The sequence below is a fragment of the Scardinius erythrophthalmus genome, assembly GCF_964197995.2.
Source record: "Scardinius erythrophthalmus genome assembly, chromosome: 17".
In the NCBI taxonomy this organism is placed as follows: Eukaryota; Metazoa; Chordata; class Actinopteri; order Cypriniformes; family Leuciscidae; genus Scardinius; species Scardinius erythrophthalmus.
The window spans coordinates 22,349,021-22,367,390 of NC_138237.1; the positions used below are offsets into that span (position 1 = coordinate 22,349,021).

An 18,370-nucleotide genomic window follows, 5' to 3' on the forward strand; every position below is an offset into this window, starting at 1 on the left:
ACGGAGCCCTCAGGAAATCGATGTAACCAGACTCTGGTTACACCCATTTCTAACGAATTTACGGCACTATCAAAAACCCTGTCTCATTCGACCCTCTTGAGGTCTGCTGAAAAAGAGAAGAAAAAGATTCAGTTACGTCCTGCCAGTAAACTGCTTCAGGTCACTGTAAAATCTGCTTTATCACCTGAGACTAGCCCAGAAAGACTCATCCCGCTTTCAGATTATTTAGACGCCTGGAAAGGCCTTCCGAATATATCGAAATGGGTTCTGGATATAGTTAAGAAGGGTTATAGGATCCAATTTAAAATTCAACCACCTCATTTTCAGGGGGTGTTGCACACTTTGGTTCCTGCCGATCAAAGCCAGGTGATGGAAGATGAAGTTAATTCCCTTTTAGCAAAGGAGGCGATAGAGGTTGTCCCCGTTCGGGAGAGGGAATTCGGTTTTTATAGCCGGTACTTCATTGTTCCTAAAAAGGATGGTGGACTTCGTCCTATAATAGATCTTAGGGTTTTGAACAGATCTCTGAGGAGATTTAAGTTCAAGATGCTTACTATACCTAATATTGTTCAACAAATTAGATCCGAGGACTGGTTTGTGACGATAGATCTTAAGGATGCTTATTTTCATATTTCCATCATTCCTTATCATAGGAAGTTCCTTAGATTTGCTTTTGGGGGAAAAGCTTATCAATATAGGGTTCTTCCTTTCGGCCTAGCCTTATCTCCTTGCACGTTCACGAAATGTATGGATGCAGCCCTTGCTCCATTGAGACTTCAGGGGATTCGCATTCTTAATTATATAGATAATTGGCTAATTCTTGCAGAGTCAGAGAGCCTGGCAATCCAACATCGAGATGTTGTTTTGCGTCATCTTCAGTGCTTGGGATTAAGACTCAATGTTAAGAAGAGTTCCTTGTGTCCCCAGCAAAGAACAACATTCCTGGGGACAGAGTGGGATTCGCAAGCCCTGCGAGTCCAACTAACTCAAACTCGTATCGAGAGTATCTTAACTGAGGTCAAGACGATTAGGCTAGGTCAGGCCATCACTGTAAAACGATTCCAAAGAGTTTTGGGCCTTATGGCAGCCGCTTCAGTGGTAATTCCCTTCGGCTTGCTCCATATGAGGGCCCTGCAGTGGTGGCTCAGGACCAGGGGGTTTTCCCCGAGGGGTAACCCCTTCCGCACGATTAGAGTTACGTCCAGGTGCCTACGTGCTCTAGTCAGTTGGAAAGATGTTCGGTTCCTGTCTCAAGGCCAGGTGTTGGGAACTTCGGGTCACAGAAAAATTCTGACCACGGATGCTTCCCGCACTGGCTGGGGTGCGGTTATGGAGGGCCGTTTCACCCGGGGGGTCTGGGAAGACCGCCATCTTTCTCAACATATTAATTTCCTCGAGATGATGGCAGTGTTTTTCGCCTTTAGGCATTTTCTCCCAGATCTCAGAGGCCATCATGTCCTGGTTAGGTCTGATAATGTATCTGTGGTCTCTTATATCAACCATCAGGGGGGCTTGAGGTCTCGACCTCTGTGTAAGTTAGCCCATCATATATTACTGTGGTCTAAGGACAAATTTCTCTCTGTGAGATCCATGTATATACCTGGGGTTGAGAATGTGGGAGCGGACACCCTGTCGAGGCAGGGGCCGGGGCCCGGGGAATGGAGGCTTCACCCTGAGGTGGTGAAGCTCATTTGGGAGAGATTTGGCCAGGCGGAGGTGGATTTATTCGCTTCTCATGAGAATTCTCATTGCCCGCTCTGGTTCTCTCTTTCGCACCCTGCGCCTTTGGGCCTGGATGCTATGGTACAGACGTGGCCGAGGCGACGTCTGTACGCCTTTCCCCCGGTGTCTTTGCTCCCTGGAGTTCTGTAAAGAGTAAGGAGGTATGGAGTAGATATTATTCTTGTAGCTCCATTCTGGCCGACACGGATTTGGTTTTCCGACCTGGTTAGTCTCCTGGCAGGCTCCCCATGGCAGTTACCAATTAGGGGAGATCTGTTGACTCAGGCGGCGGGCTCTTTATTCCACCCGCGTCCTGAAGATTGGAATCTTTGGGTCTGGCCCTTGAGGGGGTTTAGATCGCTTTAGTTCTAATTTCTTCTGGAACTCCTGGCTATGCAGGATAATTTAAAGGAGGGTGAACCCAGTGTTTACTGCCCATTGGCTTCAGTACGGGAATTTCTACACCCTTCCGGGACCTCTCATCCATGTTCAGAGCCTCTATGGCGCATTCTGCCTCCGTATGCTCTGAGGGTGGGCACGTGGGACCGTCCCATAACCTCCATTTGATCCTGTAGCTTCTTGGATGAATCCTGTTGTTGCAGGCTGACAGGTGACCCCTGGCTCCTGTCGGCGCTGCAGGGTATTTTGGAATTATAAGCTTTCTCTCATCCCCGGCCTCTATAAGACCGGAGGCTTTTAATTTTTCAGGTATTTATCCTCTGTTGCATGGACGGTGCAAGAGAGCCTGGTTTTTGGGCTTCCAAAGAAAGGAGTTTTCCCTTTAGACGGGTTAGGAGTTGAAGGAAGGACCTGCTTAGGTTATACAGGTCATATTTCAATTTTGAAGTTGCTGAGGCATCTTTCCCTTACCACACCAAATAAGGATTATGATTCTTAGTCTAATGGGATTTTGTCAACTCCTGGCGTAGCGCCTCTGAGTGTGCCAGATGTTTCACACCAGGGGCGCCTGTTCTCGGTGGGGGCTAGCTGGTACTCGTTCCCCGTAGCGTTGTATTTCGACGCAGCGGGAGTTCCCCGTAACGAAGGGGAACGTCTCGGGTTACTGGATGTAACCCTGGTTCCCCGAGAGAGGGGAACGAGACGCTGCGTCCCTTCTCCCCACCTTCGGGGCGCCCCGAGAGCAGCTGCTTTGAACCTTGTCGAAGCTGTCATTTCCTTGTTCCTGTGACCCTTATATAGCGTCCGGGTCACCGTCACATGTGACGTCATGACGCACGATGACGCGCACCAATCCAGATTGGGATAGTTGTATAGTGACTTCAGATAGCGCATGCCGAAGGCATTCCCCGTAGCGTTGTATTTCGACGCAGCGTCTCGTTCCCCTCTCTCGGGGAACCAGGGTTACATCCAGTAACCCGAGACGTTTTTTTTCTGTCAGAGAGCATGAAAATCTTTAAAATTCAAATAACGCAGGACAAAAAAATAATAATTTTCCTAAAGCCAAGAAATTAGTTGTCAGTGGGAGCCCAGGAAGTCCAAGAAGAAAGGGCGTTTAGGACATCATGACGTAAGTAACTGAGATCCAGACTCATACAGAACAAAAGTGGATTAAGGCTCAGATGATGAGTTGATGAGAATGAAGATATGGATGAGGAGTTAAAGAAAATAATGTGTCTTAAAAATGTTGAATTATATATATTTATACCATGGTCTGAATACTCTATTCTGACTGGCTGGAATGTGTGCAGTAAAACTGTTTAATGCACAGGTAGTTCCAGTTGAGACTGGATCTACCTGGATGGGAGACCTCCTGAGAAAACCAGGTTGCTGCTGGAAGAGGTGTTAGTGAGGCCAGCAGGGGGTGCTCACCCTGTGGTCTGTGTGGGTCCTAATGCCCCAGTAAAGTGACGGGAAAACTATACTGCCAAAAGAGCACCGTCCTTCGGATGAGACGTTAAACCGAGGTCCTGACTCTCTGTGGTCATTAAAAATCCCAGGATGTCTTTCGAAAGAGTAGGGGTGTAACCCCGGCATCCTGGCCAAATTTGCCCAGTGGCCCCTGTCCATCATGGCCTCCTAATCCTCCCCATATACTGATTGGCTTCATCACTGTCTCCTCTCCACCAGTAAGCTGGTGTGTGGTGGGCGTTCTGGCGCAATATGCCTGCCGTCGCATCATCCAGGTGGATGCTGCACATTGGTGGTTGTTGAAGAGATTCCCCCCTTCTATGTAAAGCGCTTTGAGTGTCGAGAAAAGCGCTATATAAATGTAATGAATTATTATTATTATTATTATTGAATCACCTATCTATATTAATGCACTGTTTTTATTGAAGCGCGCACACACACACACACATACGACACTCGGAGATTGCACTGAGAAACTGTTGAGTCACTGTTGAACTTTTATTAAAGGGGTCCTATTATGATTTTCTACTTTTTCAACTTTAGTTAATGTGTAATGTTGCTGTTTGAGCATAAAAAAAGATCTGCATGCTTACAAAGCTGAAAGCTTAAAATTTATTTCACAGAATCCTCATTTTTAAGAACTACAATGAACGGTTTTTCCAGATCTTATGTCATAATGTTACTTATTTAAATAATCCCCACCCACAGAATACACAAGAAAAGGGGACGAGTGGAGGCAAAGAACCCGACACAAAGCAGATATAGTCTACACGAAATAGTAGTCTAAATGTTCTTACATCCAAGATATTTCATTGTTTTTTTTGTAAAAAAACAGACAGAAATTCAAGTCATAAGTCGCTTTTATTGCACCCCCTTTTGAGAACCAGCCACAACAACAACCAATTAATGAAGTGTGTAATATTTAGCCTACTAATGACTTATGTAATGCTACCCTGTGTTTTTATTAGTTTAATAAACTTGAACATCCAGTCTCTGTAAACACCTATTTGCAGCTATGTATACGACTGATGCCATGGCTTTCTTTCTTTTTCAGTTCACTGCGTTTGACTTATTATGAAGAGGGTATACTTGAAAAAAAAATATCTGGAAAGATGAACATCTTAAATGAGAACATTTTCAAGCTGATATGGGACACAATGTTGTGTTCATGTGTGAATTATATTGTGACTATTCTGAAGTGATGTAATGATGTAATTTGTGTGAGAACGGAAGTGAAACCGTAAACAAGATGGATGCAGTTCGCTACTTCTGTCTCATGTGCTTTATTGCTGCCTGGCAGATGCCTGGCACATGCTGTTTTGCTGCTGCTGCTGTATATTTGTGACAGAATTGTTGCTTATGAAATTTTGGGGTCTGTGTCTGGTTGTGCCATGTAGAAACGCTGACACTGAAAGAGGGAAATCTGTTAGCATTACCAAACCGTTACATCACCTTTCCTCAAACTGAGCCTCCAGTCTCAAGGAAATATGACTGTCTAGACTTGAAATGCCCTGTCAAGGAACTGTATTGTCAGCAATGGTCAGTGTCAAAAAAATAAATTCCCACTTAAAAGGAAGTTGACGGGGATTTTGTAGATGTGTGTGGCATTTCTTTTGGCCATCTTTACTGAACCGCAAGGGGATTTCTTTTTCACCAAATAATGCTGCTTTCTTGGAAACTGAAATATAAAGATTACACATTCAGTACAAGCATTGAAAGCTAATCGTTGATCTTTAAATCATCTTTTATTAATCATTAATAAATCAATAGCTGCTTGTCATGCATGTACACAAACTATGTGTCATGTGTCAGTGCTTGTTTGGACTTAAAGTTTGTGTTTTGATTGGTTCCTGTTTTCCTTTGCTCTTTTCCCGGCACTCCTTCGTTTCTATGGTTACTGTCATTAAGTTCAGATGTATCACCTGTGTTCCGTTAATCAGTGTCATCTGTGTTTGTATTTAAGTTCTGTCTGTTCTGTCAGTTTTTTTCTGATCTCTGTTATATTTAGTGTGTTGCTACCTGTTCTGCTGTCCTGTATTTTAATTACATTAAATCTTCGTTCTTGGAAATATATCTTCGTCTGACTTCTTCAACTACCCGTGACAGAAGATCGGACCAGCCCATATGGACGACGGAGCTATTTTTGTTGCCATTGCTCAAGAGAGCACAGAATTTTTCGCCTTCGTGGTGAACTTTGTTCGTCGAGCTGTCATTAGCCCCCTCGACGATGAAACCTTCAAGCTGCTTTTCTGAATCGGGGCCAATGTCCACCAGGCCATCAATCTCCGAAACACCGATGGACAGGACTGAACTGGAGGGGAGCCATCAGCAGGTGGTTGGTGAGCGTCGCGTCCCGATCCAGAGAACAACCACCATCACCAGCAGCCGCCGAGACCGCCCTTTCAGAGTCTCGTCCCGCCGAGACCGCCCTTCCAGAGTCTCATCCCACAGAGACCGCCCTTCCAGAGTCTCATCCCACAGAGACCGCCCTTCCAGAGTCTCATCCCACAGAGACCGCCCTTCCAGAGTCTCATCCCACAGAGACCACCCTTCCAGAGTCTCGTCCCACAGAGACCACCCTTCCAGAGTCTCATCCCACAGAGACCACCCTTCCAGAGTCTCATCCCACAGAGACCGCCCTTCCAGAGTCTCATCCCACAGAGACCACCCTTCCAGAGTCTCGTCCCACAGAGACCACCCTTCCAGAGTCTCATCCCACAGAGACCACCCTTCCAGAGTCTCATCCCACAGAGACCGCCCTTCCAGAGTCTCATCCCACAGAGACCGCCCTTTCAGAGTCTCGTCCCGCCGAGACCGCCCTTCCAGAGTCTCATCCCACAGAGACCGCCCTTCCAGAGTCTCATCCCACAGAGACCGCCCTTCCAGAGTCTCATCCCACAGAGACCACCCTTCCAGAGTCTCATCCCACAGAGACCGCCCTTTCAGAGTCTCGTCCCGCCGAGACCGCCCTTCCAGAGTCTCATCCCACAGAGACCGCCCTTCCAGAGTCTCATCCCACAGAGACCGCCCTTCCAGAGTCTCATCCCACAGAGACCGCCCTTCCAGAGTCTCATCCCACAGAGACCACCCTTCCAGAGTCTCGTCCCACAGAGACCACCCTTCCAGAGTCTCATCCCACAGAGACCACCCTTCCAGAGTCTCATCCCACAGAGACCGCCCTTCCAGAGTCTCGTCCCACAGAGACCACCCTTCCAGAGTCTCGTCCCACAGAGACCACCCTTCCAGAGTCTCGTCCCACAGAGACCACCCTTCCAGAGTCTCATCCCACAGAGACCGCCCTTCCAGAGTCTCATCCCACAGAGACCGCCCTTCCAGAGTCTCATCCCACAGAGACCACCCTTTCAGAGTCTCATCCCACAGAGACCACCCTTCCAGAGTCTCGTCCCACAGAGACCACCCTTCCAGAGTCTCATCCCACAGAGACCGCCCTTCCAGAGTCTCATCCCACAGAGACCGCCCTTCCAGAGTCTCATCCCACAGAGACCACCCTTCCAGAGTCTCGTCCCACAGAGACCACCCTTCCAGAGTCTCGTCCCACAGAGACCGCCCTTATAGAGCTTCTTCACGTCATGCCTGTCGAGCCCTCAACCAAGATGGCTACCGCCTCAAATTCCTGAGCCCTCGGCCAGGATGGCCGCCGCCACGTCAGAGCCTGTTCCTGTCCCTAAGACCTGTTCCTGCCCCAAGAACTGTTCCTGTTCCCAGACCTGTATCTGTCCCCGAACCTGAGCCTGAATCTGTGCCTGAATCTCTTCCAGAACCTGAGCCTGAGATTGTTCCTGAGCCTGTTCCTGAACTCCCACCCAGCCTCCCTCTCCCACCTCCTCCCATCATAATCTCCTCATCCACGCCTCCGCTGCTTCCTGTCAGCCCCTCAGCTCACCCTTATTCCACCATCAGGGATGTGGGGTCGCCAGTCTCCAGTTCCATCATGGTCGGTGGATCCCCGGTTTCCACCTCCGGCCTCCTCGACCAGGACTGTCGGTCCATTAGCTCCACCTTGGCTCCCACCTCCCTCATCTCCACCGTGGTCCATCAGTCCACCAGCTCTGCCAGGCTCCCTCCGGCTCCGCCTTGGTCGTTCGTCGGCCTGCCCTCGTCTTGGGACTACACTCCTCTGGCTTCGCCTCGTCCCTCTGGCTCCGTTAGGCTTCTCACTCCCTCAGCTCCACCTTGGTCCTCTGTCGCTCTGGCTCCACCGCGGCCTTCTGGATCCATGCCTGTGTCCCATCGCCATGTCCCTCAGCATTGCCTGGGCTCGTCTGCTTTCCGGGTCTCAACTTCCACCTGCTCCGCCTCCGTCAGTCGTCTCCCTGGAATCGCCTGCCCTGCCTCCACCATGGCTCCTCCTTCCGCCCTGGCCGCCTGCACAACCTGCTCCGCCCCGGTCCCTCCTGCCTTCTGTCTGCCCTTCACCTGCTCTTTGTCCTCCCCCTGAGCCCCTTCCCTCCCTCCGCAGTTTGTCTATCTACGGCGTGAGGACGTGCCTACCGGGAGGGGGGAGTACTGTCACGTGTCAGTGCTTGTTTGGACTTTAAGTTTGTGTTTTGATTGGTTCCTGTTTTCCTTTGTTCTTTTCCCACCACTCCTTTGTTTCTATGGTTACTGTCATTTAGTTCAGCTGTATCACCTGTTAGTTTATCATCTGTATCATCTGTGTTCTGTTAATCAGTGCCATCTGTGTTTGTATTTAAGTTCTGTCAGTCTTCGTCCGATCTCCGTTATATTTAGTGTAGCTATTTACCTGTTCTGCTGTCCTGTATTTTAATTACATTAAACCTTTGTTCTTGGAAATATAGCTTCGTCTCGGTCTGCCTTCCTGCAACCACCCATGACACATGGAAGTTCCCAACAGGTTTTAAATAATACTTAAGTTACATCTTTTATCATTAAAAATACTATTATTTCCCAGTATATCTCTTAAAAGTTTGTAGTTTCTTATTTGGTCAATCATTTATTTGAAATCTTTTGTAACATGCCTTTTACTGATTTAATTCTTGCTTCTTGAGTTATTCCCATTGGCGAACAGCCGTCATGGAAAAGAGAAGTTGTATTTTTAGTATATGAGCCATTCACACATGAATTAGAGACTTACTGAGTGTACCACAGCAAAGAAAATGATTGTTTTTCTATTTATCTCAACAAGTATACATGTAGCAAGTAAGTACAAATAATACTTCTATCAGTAGTGTTATAATGTGCAATACTGTGTACTATATTTCAATCCTGTGCAGTGCAAAAATATCAGTATCTTTTTGTCTTGTTTTACCTCTCTTTTACAGTTTTGTTTCTTATGTATCTTGTACTTGAAGTGGATTCACTTCAAGTTTGATTAGTTTGATATGTTGCTTTCATAGTGAAAGTTATGCCTTTTATAAGGGGAAAAAATGTGTGAAATGCATGAGGAATCTAATAATTTGTTATCTTATGTAATTAACAAGTGTTGATACTTCTCTCTGTTTTTGTGTTGTAGCCTGCAGCGAATCATCAAAACTGGTGTTTGGACAGGTTGGGGATACAGTTACTCTTCCATGTAAATACGACATTAACGCCAATGGCCTATTGAACGTTTGTTGGGGGCGACATCAGTCATGGTTCCACTGTGAGAACACTGTTATCTCCTCCGACGGCTTGCAAGTGAACTACAGAGAGTCACATAGATTCAGCTTGGTCAGTGGACTCGACCGAGGAGATGTTTCACTTACCATAAGGGTTGCTCAAAATAGGGATGCTGGGTTGTACGTGTGCCGTATCGAGATACCTGGACTTTTCAATGACATTAGTCACAGTGTTTATCTGTTTATCAGCAATGGTGAGTAACCACTCAATTTCATCTTTTTTTATCAATGTTGTTATGCTCAGACATGATGAGGTATAGTATTTCTGTTCTTCCATAAAAGGTCTGGATCCAAAGAGAGTCACCTTAGAAACACAACTGGTCTCTACAACGGCAAAGCAGGAAAAGCAAGGTATTAAACCTTTCAATAATAAGTGTGTCACAGCTCTGTTCTGAGCAGGGTAAAACAATGGTAATGCATCTAGCGTTTTAACATGCAAATTGTAGAACTGCTTCTTTTGTTGCTGATGTCAGAGGTCGTACATCCAAGGATATGATAAACATAGACAGGTTGCCTGACAACCTGACAAAGAACTTCATAATATTATGCAGCAAGCATGCATTAAATTGATATAAAGTGACAGTAAAGACATTTATATTACAAAATATTTCTATTTTCTAAATGCTGTTCTTTTGAACACTCTAGTCATAAAAAAATCTGTTTAATTTCAACTGTTTAACTCCAACTGTTTTTACTGTATTTTAACTTATTTTATTGTTAATGAAAATATTTTTTGTCCTTTTTCATTCATTAATTTCAATAATTCATTATTAGCCAATGCATTGATTTATCGTATTATTAATCATAATGTATATTATAGGAATTCCCATAATAGTTCATATGAGATCAAATAACCCTGACTAACCATTTTTGTTTCACACACAGTATACCATGCATCAGACCCAACCACACTCGTTACTGAGCTGTATATCACATCAGAAAAGATAACTGCAGGTATGAATATAATCATGACCACACTTAATCAACATTGAAAGTGATTCAGAAATATGAGCCAATATCTGTCAAGAGGAAATGTAAACATATTTATTTATTTATTTCAGATATTACTGGCATCTACATAGATGAACCCGTTGCAGTGGTCCATACTGAGGTATTGCAATCATTGCTGTCAGTCTATATTTTGGCTTCAATGTGTTGTTAGTAATCTATGTAAATGTATATGCATCTTGATTTGATTTGTTTTGGACATGATTAAGGTGTTTCACTCATTACATACTTGGTGTGTCATTTTAGGAAGCAATGGAAGCATTTGTCATTAATACTGTAAGAGTGGGAGCCATTGTCTTCATCCCGGGTTTAATCATCGCAATTCTGTTCCGTAAGTAGATTAGCAAGTAATTAATCTAATGGTCTAGATCTGGAGAAATATTAAACAATTGTAGCATAAATGGGTGAAACCTCTAATGAACATGTTCAGATCGCATTTCATTCTAAATTCATTGTAAAAAAAAAGTTTGCATTAAGAAAATGAAGTTTGTTTTCCAATGTGACATATTTTAGCTTGGAATTCTTATTATAATGTGTTATAAAATATGAACCCCTGGATTCACAGACAAGGCTTATCCCAGACTAAAATGCATGTTTGAGATGGGGACTTAAACTAACATATCTTAAAATATGTCCATTGTTTTGTCTCAAGATGCACACCAGTATTGCTTTTTTTTTTTCTCTAAAGCATGTTAATAAAAGCTAATTAATGTCCTAATTTGAACTAAGGCCTAATCATGGCTTAATCTAAGCCCTGTGTGTGAAGTCAGGCCTGACTTTTTATTAAGGTTTTTGTTTGGTCTCAGTGGTGATTCTCAATGTAATTAAACTGTAATACATTATCTTTTTAATTCCACATAAACTTAAATTAGATGCAGTACAGCAAATCTTAGCAACTGTATTGTACAAATTTAAACAATTCATTAATTTTCTTGCAATATATTTTGTTAAAGGGATAGTTCACCCCAAAAAATGAAAATTATGTCATTAATTACTCACCCTATAATGTCGTTCCAAACCTGTAAGACTTTCGTTCATCTTCGGAACACAAATGAAGATATTTTTGATGAAATCTGAGAGATTTCTGTCCGTCCATTGACAGTCTACGCAACTACCAGTTTCAAGCCTCAGTAAAGACATCATTAAAGTAGTCCATGTGACTCCAGTGGTTTAACCACTTAATTTACAAAATATCAATCTCCAACACGTGTTAATTAGAGCACCATGTGTTGACACGGGAGCAGCGTGAACTCACATTGGAAATTAAAATTTTAATTTTAAGTAAATTTTTACTTATTGTATATATATATATATATATTGGAGTGAATATCTTGGCAGGTTGTCACATTCACCCAAATAAGCCTTTACCCAACATTATATGGTCTGAAAAGTGTACTCTGAGCATTTTATTTAATGCATGAACAAGAAGATGTTCATCAAGATAATGCATGAGCAAGAACGCTTGCTCGTTGCATATGGCTGTGTGGAAACTTCTGTGACTTCTCGTGCTGCAGAGCATTAAATTTGGCTCTCAGAATGTGTCTCCATTGCTGAGTGGAAGTGAAAGAGGTGACTCATGGCCTGTTTTGCTTACTGTGCATTAACACATCCATTTGAACGCTCTGCCCTCAGGACTGCGGCGCTCCAGAGAACGCACCAGCAGCAGGGGAAGTTAAAAATCTGCCAAATCTTCCCAGCCCAACAATAACCACAGACGTATATGGTGTGATAGTCAGATTCGAGGTCACTATGACCACGTGTGGTGACGTGGACTTTTTTTTTTTTTTTGTATTGTATTGTGTTGTTCTCAGTGCCTTTTTTTGGGGGGGGGGGGTTGTTCTCAGTGGCTAGCATTTATAGCCTGTTATAAAATAATTGATTGATTATTAATCTAATTTTGAGATAACTAAATTTACATAATGTTGTCGTTGTTGTTGTTTTACTTTTTTAATTGTAATGTTTGTAGCCTGTGTCTTCATTTGCCAAGTATTTTTGTAAAAATCTTACAAAATATAATTCAAATCATATGTCATGCGTCTCCTTCTCAAAAATCAATTACTGAATGTTTCTTTGTCCAAACTCCACGTGGGCTTAAAGTTTTGAGCATTTGTTTGGAAACGGAATCTGATTTATCACACAACAGTAGCGGCCTCTAGTGTTCACCGCAGTCGCATCAAACATATCAACCTAAAAGTTCCAATGATGTACAAACACTTATACATTAATAAAAAAATATAAAAAAACTCACATGTGATTTTTTGTAGAAGTGTGTGTTTTGTGATTTTGCGGTACATGTTAATAGGTTCTCAGTTCTAACAAATCTCTCTTTTGGTTTTTTGAAGCTGACCACAGTGTAGTAGGCCACATATAGAAGTGAAACTTTAAAAAGAAGTCAGCTTGCACATTTAAGGTGTCATGTGCATGGTGACTTCCGTGTAAACGGAAACAATGTAAGAAGAGAGATGAGGTAGTCTGGAGCATTGTCTTCAGGGACAGTGACCTTTCCATCATGACTGAACTTAACAGCTGGTTCTTTACATCCTGGATTATTTGTTATCTGACGAGTGAGTTTCACATTTATATTGAGATGTGCTTACAATCAGTAATTTGTGGCAAAGAGTAAAATGTAATAGGCCTATATACATATTTTAATATTTTTTTATTTGATATTTTAAAATATTATGTTTTATGTAGTATTTCATTTTGCAGTAACCCTTAAGATTATTTATCTACAATAATTTGGATCATTTTATGATCTAAATTTCAAATTCAAGGTTTTTTTAAATAAAGTCACTCTCTCTCTCAGTTTGTAAATGCAGCGACGTCATCGTACAGAGTTTCGAGGGTGAGACCGTCACTTTGCCATGCAAGTATGACAGCAAATACCATGGAAAATGTGAAATATGCTGGATAAGAGGAGACATTCCCTCAATGGGTTGTGGTGATGAAATTATTGGAAGCGATGGGGATAAAGTGGTGAGGAAAACATCTAACAGATACCTGCTGGAGGGAGAAATATCGCATGGAGACGTGTCTCTGACAATCCTTTACATTCAAAAGAAAGACTCTGGCAAATATGGATGCCGCATACATGTTCCTGGATTGTTTAATGACAAGTTTTATTACGTTCATTTGATTGTTGATGACGGTAAGAAAACCCATAATGCCTACTCACTTCAAATGTTGTTTTGTTTTTTGGTTAGGTTTGGGGTCAGTAAGATTTTTTAAAATAAAGGAATAAAAGTAAAAAAGTAAAATACTTTTTGTGATAGTAAAGATATTTAATTGTTGCAAAAAATTGCTAACAAATGCTGTCAAAAAATTTGTGAGCGGCAAATGATTTCTGAAGGATCACACTGTAAAAATATATGATCAATAAGTTATGACAACATGTGTTTTTACATTGCTTTAACTCATCAAAATAAGTAAGGCAATTTTCTACTTTTTTATAAATTACAAGATTCAACTCACTTTTTAAAGTCAGATTCGTGTAATTTAAGTTGAAATGACTTAAACGTCCAAGTTGATTGTATTTAAAAACTTTAAGGAAGCAACTTTTTTTTTTTTTTTTTTACACTGAAAACTAATGATAATCCAGCTTTGCAGGAATAAAACTTATTTTAAATATATTAAAGTAAAATTTAAATAAAATAAAACCATTTATTTTAAATTGTAATATTTCACAATATTACTGTTTTTACAGTATGAATCTGATAAATGTCTCGGGACTTCTTAGAAAATCTTACTCACTCCAAACTTTTGAATGGTAGTGCAGATTTAAAAACAAAACAAAAAATAATAATTTTGTTGATATTTTAAAAAGTAGTACAGTTTTGCATTGAAATGCACTTTCTTCAAAGCACTTATTCCAACAACATGGGAAACTACATCCCTGTCGAGCAGCACATCTGAGCATGAAATCACAGGAGTATTCACCACTGTCATGACAGAGGGTACTTGTGTGTGTTTCTATGTGAATATCTATGAATTTATACTGTCTTTGTGAATCTGTGATGGCCGAATCATGAAAACATACCAGACAAAACCAAATCAGTACTGATAATCAAGTCTGAAAAAGTAAGTATTTTTGGTGATGGTGACGAGTTTGACATTATTTGCCATCATTCAGTCATCACAGATGAGATCAGTTCTGTGTAAAGTCAGTACTTTCAGCAGTTTTCTGATAGCTCGTGCTCATGTGAGAGTTTGAACATTAAAAAAGGAAAATTCTACATCCTGTTTCAAAGCACCTGGTCCGACCACACAAGAGCCTTTGGTAACCACTAGTTCTGGGCTTATAACCCCTGAATCACAGACCACTGAAACATCAGGAGGTATTATGATTTTAACCCTGGCAGTGAATCTATAATGACTGAAGCAAAATGTTCATTTACAATAAAAACATTTCAGTATCTATAATTTAGCATTGCTAATAATGACCAAGTGGTGAGATTTTGGCGCTTGCATATTTTACAAATATTTAGTCATTAAAGATCTCTGCTTTATTTAAAGACATTTAAATTGTTAGTGTAGAAACATTATTTGACATTATCCTTTTTTTTATTAGACAGGAAAAAAACACACGAGACTTCTTCATTCGTCAGTTCTTCAAATGCTCCCGTGAGCAGCACTACTGGACTGTGGAACTCCAGCACAACATCCGGTATAACACAGCTGATGATCTGTGCTCTTTTTAATTGTTTTATATTGCAACATATTGTATTTGCAAATATGCTGATTGTGCTTTTTGTTATAAAGCAGAAACCTCAGTTAAGTATCCTAATTCATCCTCTGTGGAACACAAGGAGAGTGTGAGTATTTCACGATAGCAGGAAGCCTTACATGTTTTACTGTTTGAAACAATGATGACTTGATATCCTAATACTGATTTGTTCTTAAAGGTAAATGCATCTGCAGTTATTGTGCCTATTCTCCTGATACTGTTGGCTTTGGTAGTCATTGCTGGCTTTCTGTTATGTGAGTCCAAACTTGCACTTCACACTTTAAAATTTAACTGCAAAACTCGTCGCGTTTATTTATAAAATGAAATTGTCGTTTTCTATTTTCAGGGAAGCAAAAGAAGAAATCCAGAGCTGCGTTAGACATGTAAGTCACTCCTTCAAGTGCTATTTATGCTTAAATTAGAATGATTAAAAACATGAATTCCAAAATTATATTGATTTTAAAACAGATGTTTAAAATAATAGACTGAAATAGGAATTTACAGTTTGCATTATGCTGACCAAATGCTAAAATGTTCCCACAATAGTGTTCACAAGTTTGGGTTCAGTACATTTTTTTTTATACTTTTATTCAGCAAGGACCCATTAAACCAATTAAAAGTGGCAGTAGCACGTTTACATTGTTACAAAAACATTTTATGTCATGACAAATACAATTTTGAATAAATGCTGTTCTTTTAAACTTATTCATAAAAGAATCCTGGGGGAAGTATCGTGGCTTCCACAAAGATATTAACAGCACAACTGTTTTCAATATTGGTAATTTTAAAAAAAAATGTTTCTTGAGACATTCATGTGACACTGAAGACTGCATTTTAAAATATATTCGAACATAAAAACAGTTATTTTAATTTGTAATAATATTTCATAATATTACTGTTTTTGATCAATTAAATGAAGCCTTGGTAGACTGAAGCCAGACTTTTGTACAGTAGTCTATCTTAATTATTTAGGCAATACTATTGTGTATGTTATAATAAAAAAATAAATGATATGAAGAATGCAACACATACCATAGTCAGCATCAAAGAATATCCCTCCATTAGGTCACATTTTATGTTTGTATTGAGGCCTGATCATATCATGGGCATCGATATTCATTATGCAAGATGTTTCTTATCATTTTTCTCTCCCTCAGAACCCTGAGCTCTGAGAACTCTGCCATCTACAGTAACACTGGCAGCAGTGTGGGCCTGTACAACAGAGAGATGGCTACGGAAAACATCTATCAGATACAACCTGAAAATGAATATGAACAGTGGCATTAATATCTCAGCAAATTCACATTTACTATTAACGTTTAAGTTGATCAGTGTGGAGTCTGTTTTCTGTTGTATTGTTTGTAATAATGTGACAGCTATTGCTGGACTATCTTTTCTCTGACTTCTAGAGGCTAACACTATATCATTATTAAAACTAATCTGATATTAAATTTTAAATGATTAATTTACCACAAATGTGTTTTGGTGCTGTACTTTTCTCATATTCTTCATATTACCAGGCTACACAAGCTTATGCCAATTCAGGGCTCTAGAAGTGCCAATGTGGGTTCAGAAAGATCATAAAACTTAATTCAATAGAAACAAGGCCTATGTTGTAAAGAAGGTCATGAAAATGTAATTCATATTACCCCTCCAAACTGGTTCACAACTCTTATGACACTCATAGGCCACACCTAGGAAACTTCCTTCCTCCATAACAACTAAAAACAAACTCACACTTCTGAGTAATTAATGTTGTACAGGTATTCTCGCAGTGCGTGTACACAACAAGGAAGATAGTTGTAACATCATTTTGGAATAAGTAGAGTATATATGCTTGCTTATTTTTGTATTATTTTTATTATAATAATAAAAAAAAACATCTTGGTTACAAATGTAACCCTGGTTCACCCAAAAATGAAAATTCTGTCAGTAATTACTCACCCTCATGTTGTTCCAAGACTTTCGTTCATCTTGGGAACATAATTTAAGATATTTTTGATGAAATCTGAGAGCTGTCTCACTCCTTTTAATTAATTTAATTTAATTACTCCTAATTTAATTCTGCCGGACCAGAAAAGTTAGTAAAAACATCGTTAAAATAGTCCAAGTGACTACAGTGGCTCAACCTTAAGTTTATCAAGCGACGAGAATACTTATTGTGCGCAAACAAACAAACAAAAAAATCGACTTTATTCAAATATTTATTTTCTTAGTGTGGGTCTCTGACGTCAGCCAACATTTGGGCCCCAAAATGGGCCCCATGTATGATTGTTTGCAGGTTCCATAACGGCCCCATGTTAATTGCCCAGATGGATTTCATGTAGGATTGCACTTGGTACTAGGTGTGACCTAAGTGGGCAACATGCACAAGACCCATCTCTGTCCCAGCTTTAACCCAGTCGACATTTATATGTGGGGCCCATGTGGGTTTGAAATGGGCTGAAAAATGGGCTCTGTATGGGATTGTCCGTGGGTTCCATAATGGCCCCATGCCAACTGGCCACATGGATTTCATATAGGATGGCACTTATAAACAGGTGGGCCCCAACTGGGCTACACGCACAAGGCCCATCTTGGCCCCAGCTTTAGTTTTTTTGTGGGTACAAGGTTAGTGGGTTTGGTTCCATGTTGGCCCCAGCAACTTACTCATTTCGGTTTTATGCAGGATTTCACAGGGCTTTAGGTGGGGCCCAACTAGGAATCATATGCATGTGGCCCAACTAGGGATCATCTGGGTTCCATCTATATGTGTAGCACCACACAAACAAGTTTTAAAGCATTAGAGCACACAGTGAGATTGAAATCTTTTCAAATTTCAGTTTTATTGAAATTACCCATCATATTATGCTATATTCCGAAATTCTAGAGACAATATTTAAAGAAGCAGATTTATGTCAGATTAAAGAGTATTTCTTTAACGTTATACCTAATTGTTAAAATACATACTTTTAACCTGTATTTGACCCAGTCTTTAGTGAAAGCTTTGAACATTTGAACAGGAAATAAATTGGGGACAGTCAGAAGAAGCAGCAACTATTTATAAGTACAGCTTACACTGCACACAGTAATATGTGCATTCTGGACACTGTCCTCCTCAATCTCTTGTCCCAGACTATTTTGAGAGTATAAACTTTTATCTCAGTACTTCTGTGATCATTTGAATTACGAGCTGATGTTGTTGTAATATTATATAAGAATAAAATAAATGACTGTTGAGTCAATCTAAGATCTTCCCACTCATCATTCTGTGAAGTGGTGCAGGACAACGTTGTCCAACAAGTGCTTGCTTCGGACTCTCATCTGCAGATGCCTTGTTATGGGCATCATTTTTTTACTGCTTGATTAATATAAGCAGCACGGCAAAGCTTTGTGTGCTCCTCGTCTCCTAAGGATCTGAAATAGGTAA

The 18,370-nt window shown here is 41.0% G+C and overlaps 2 protein-coding genes across 9 annotated transcripts; both read left to right on the plus strand.

The window, feature by feature from the left end:
* The first annotated feature begins 8,682 nt into the window (after positions 1–8,682).
* havcr2 (hepatitis A virus cellular receptor 2) lies at positions 8,683–12,461 on the plus strand. Of its 2 annotated transcripts, XM_081389909.1 has the most exons (7): positions 8,687–8,772; positions 9,086–9,424; positions 9,513–9,581; positions 10,116–10,184; positions 10,292–10,341; positions 10,485–10,569; positions 11,871–12,461. In XM_081389909.1, exons 1-7 carry the CDS (start codon positions 8,730–8,732, stop codon positions 11,912–11,914), a joined length of 699 nt encoding a protein of 232 aa, XP_081246035.1. In that variant the 5' UTR covers positions 8,687–8,729; the 3' UTR covers positions 11,915–12,461. The 2 variants fall into 2 exon arrangements, with proteins under 2 accessions (XP_081246034.1, XP_081246035.1); XM_081389908.1 differs by lacking the exon at positions 10,485–10,569 and having other exon boundaries at positions 8,683–8,772.
* Positions 12,462–12,677: 216 nt separating this feature from the next.
* Positions 12,678–16,874, plus strand: havcr1 (hepatitis A virus cellular receptor 1). 7 transcript variants are annotated; one of them, XM_081390549.1, is made up of 9 exons: positions 12,682–12,802; positions 13,045–13,386; positions 14,099–14,191; positions 14,486–14,572; positions 14,806–14,901; positions 14,997–15,049; positions 15,140–15,215; positions 15,308–15,344; positions 16,119–16,874. In XM_081390549.1, exons 1-9 carry the CDS (start codon positions 12,748–12,750, stop codon positions 16,246–16,248), a joined length of 969 nt encoding a protein of 322 aa, XP_081246675.1. In that variant the 5' UTR covers positions 12,682–12,747; the 3' UTR covers positions 16,249–16,874. The 7 variants fall into 7 exon arrangements, with proteins under 7 accessions (XP_081246679.1, XP_081246680.1, XP_081246675.1 ...); XM_081390548.1 differs by having other exon boundaries at positions 12,724–12,802; positions 14,099–14,197; XM_081390550.1 differs by having other exon boundaries at positions 12,724–12,802; positions 15,000–15,049.
* Positions 16,875–18,370: the final 1,496 nt, after the last annotated feature.

What these genes read in the sequence shown, in the direction of transcription:
- havcr2 (XM_081389908.1), top strand. Translation starts at nt 8,730, where the DNA reads ATGATTGTTTTTCTATTTATCTCAACAAGTATACATGTAGCAA. An exon ending in AACAAGTATACATGTAGCAA is followed by an intron (nt 8,773 to 9,085) that starts GTAAGTACAAAT and finishes TTTGTGTTGTAG; the next exon opens with CCTGCAGCGAATCATCAAAA. An exon ending in GGCAAAGCAGGAAAAGCAAG is followed by an intron (nt 9,582 to 10,115) that starts GTATTAAACCTT and finishes TTTCACACACAG; the next exon opens with TATACCATGCATCAGACCCA.
- havcr1 (XM_081390548.1), top strand. Translation starts at nt 12,748, where the DNA reads ATGACTGAACTTAACAGCTGGTTCTTTACATCCTGGATTATTTGTTAT. An exon ending in GATTATTTGTTATCTGACGA is followed by an intron (nt 12,803 to 13,044) that starts GTGAGTTTCACA and finishes TCTCTCTCTCAG; the next exon opens with TTTGTAAATGCAGCGACGTC. An exon ending in TGTCATGACAGAGGGTACTT is followed by an intron (nt 14,198 to 14,485) that starts GTGTGTGTTTCT and finishes CCTGTTTCAAAG; the next exon opens with CACCTGGTCCGACCACACAA.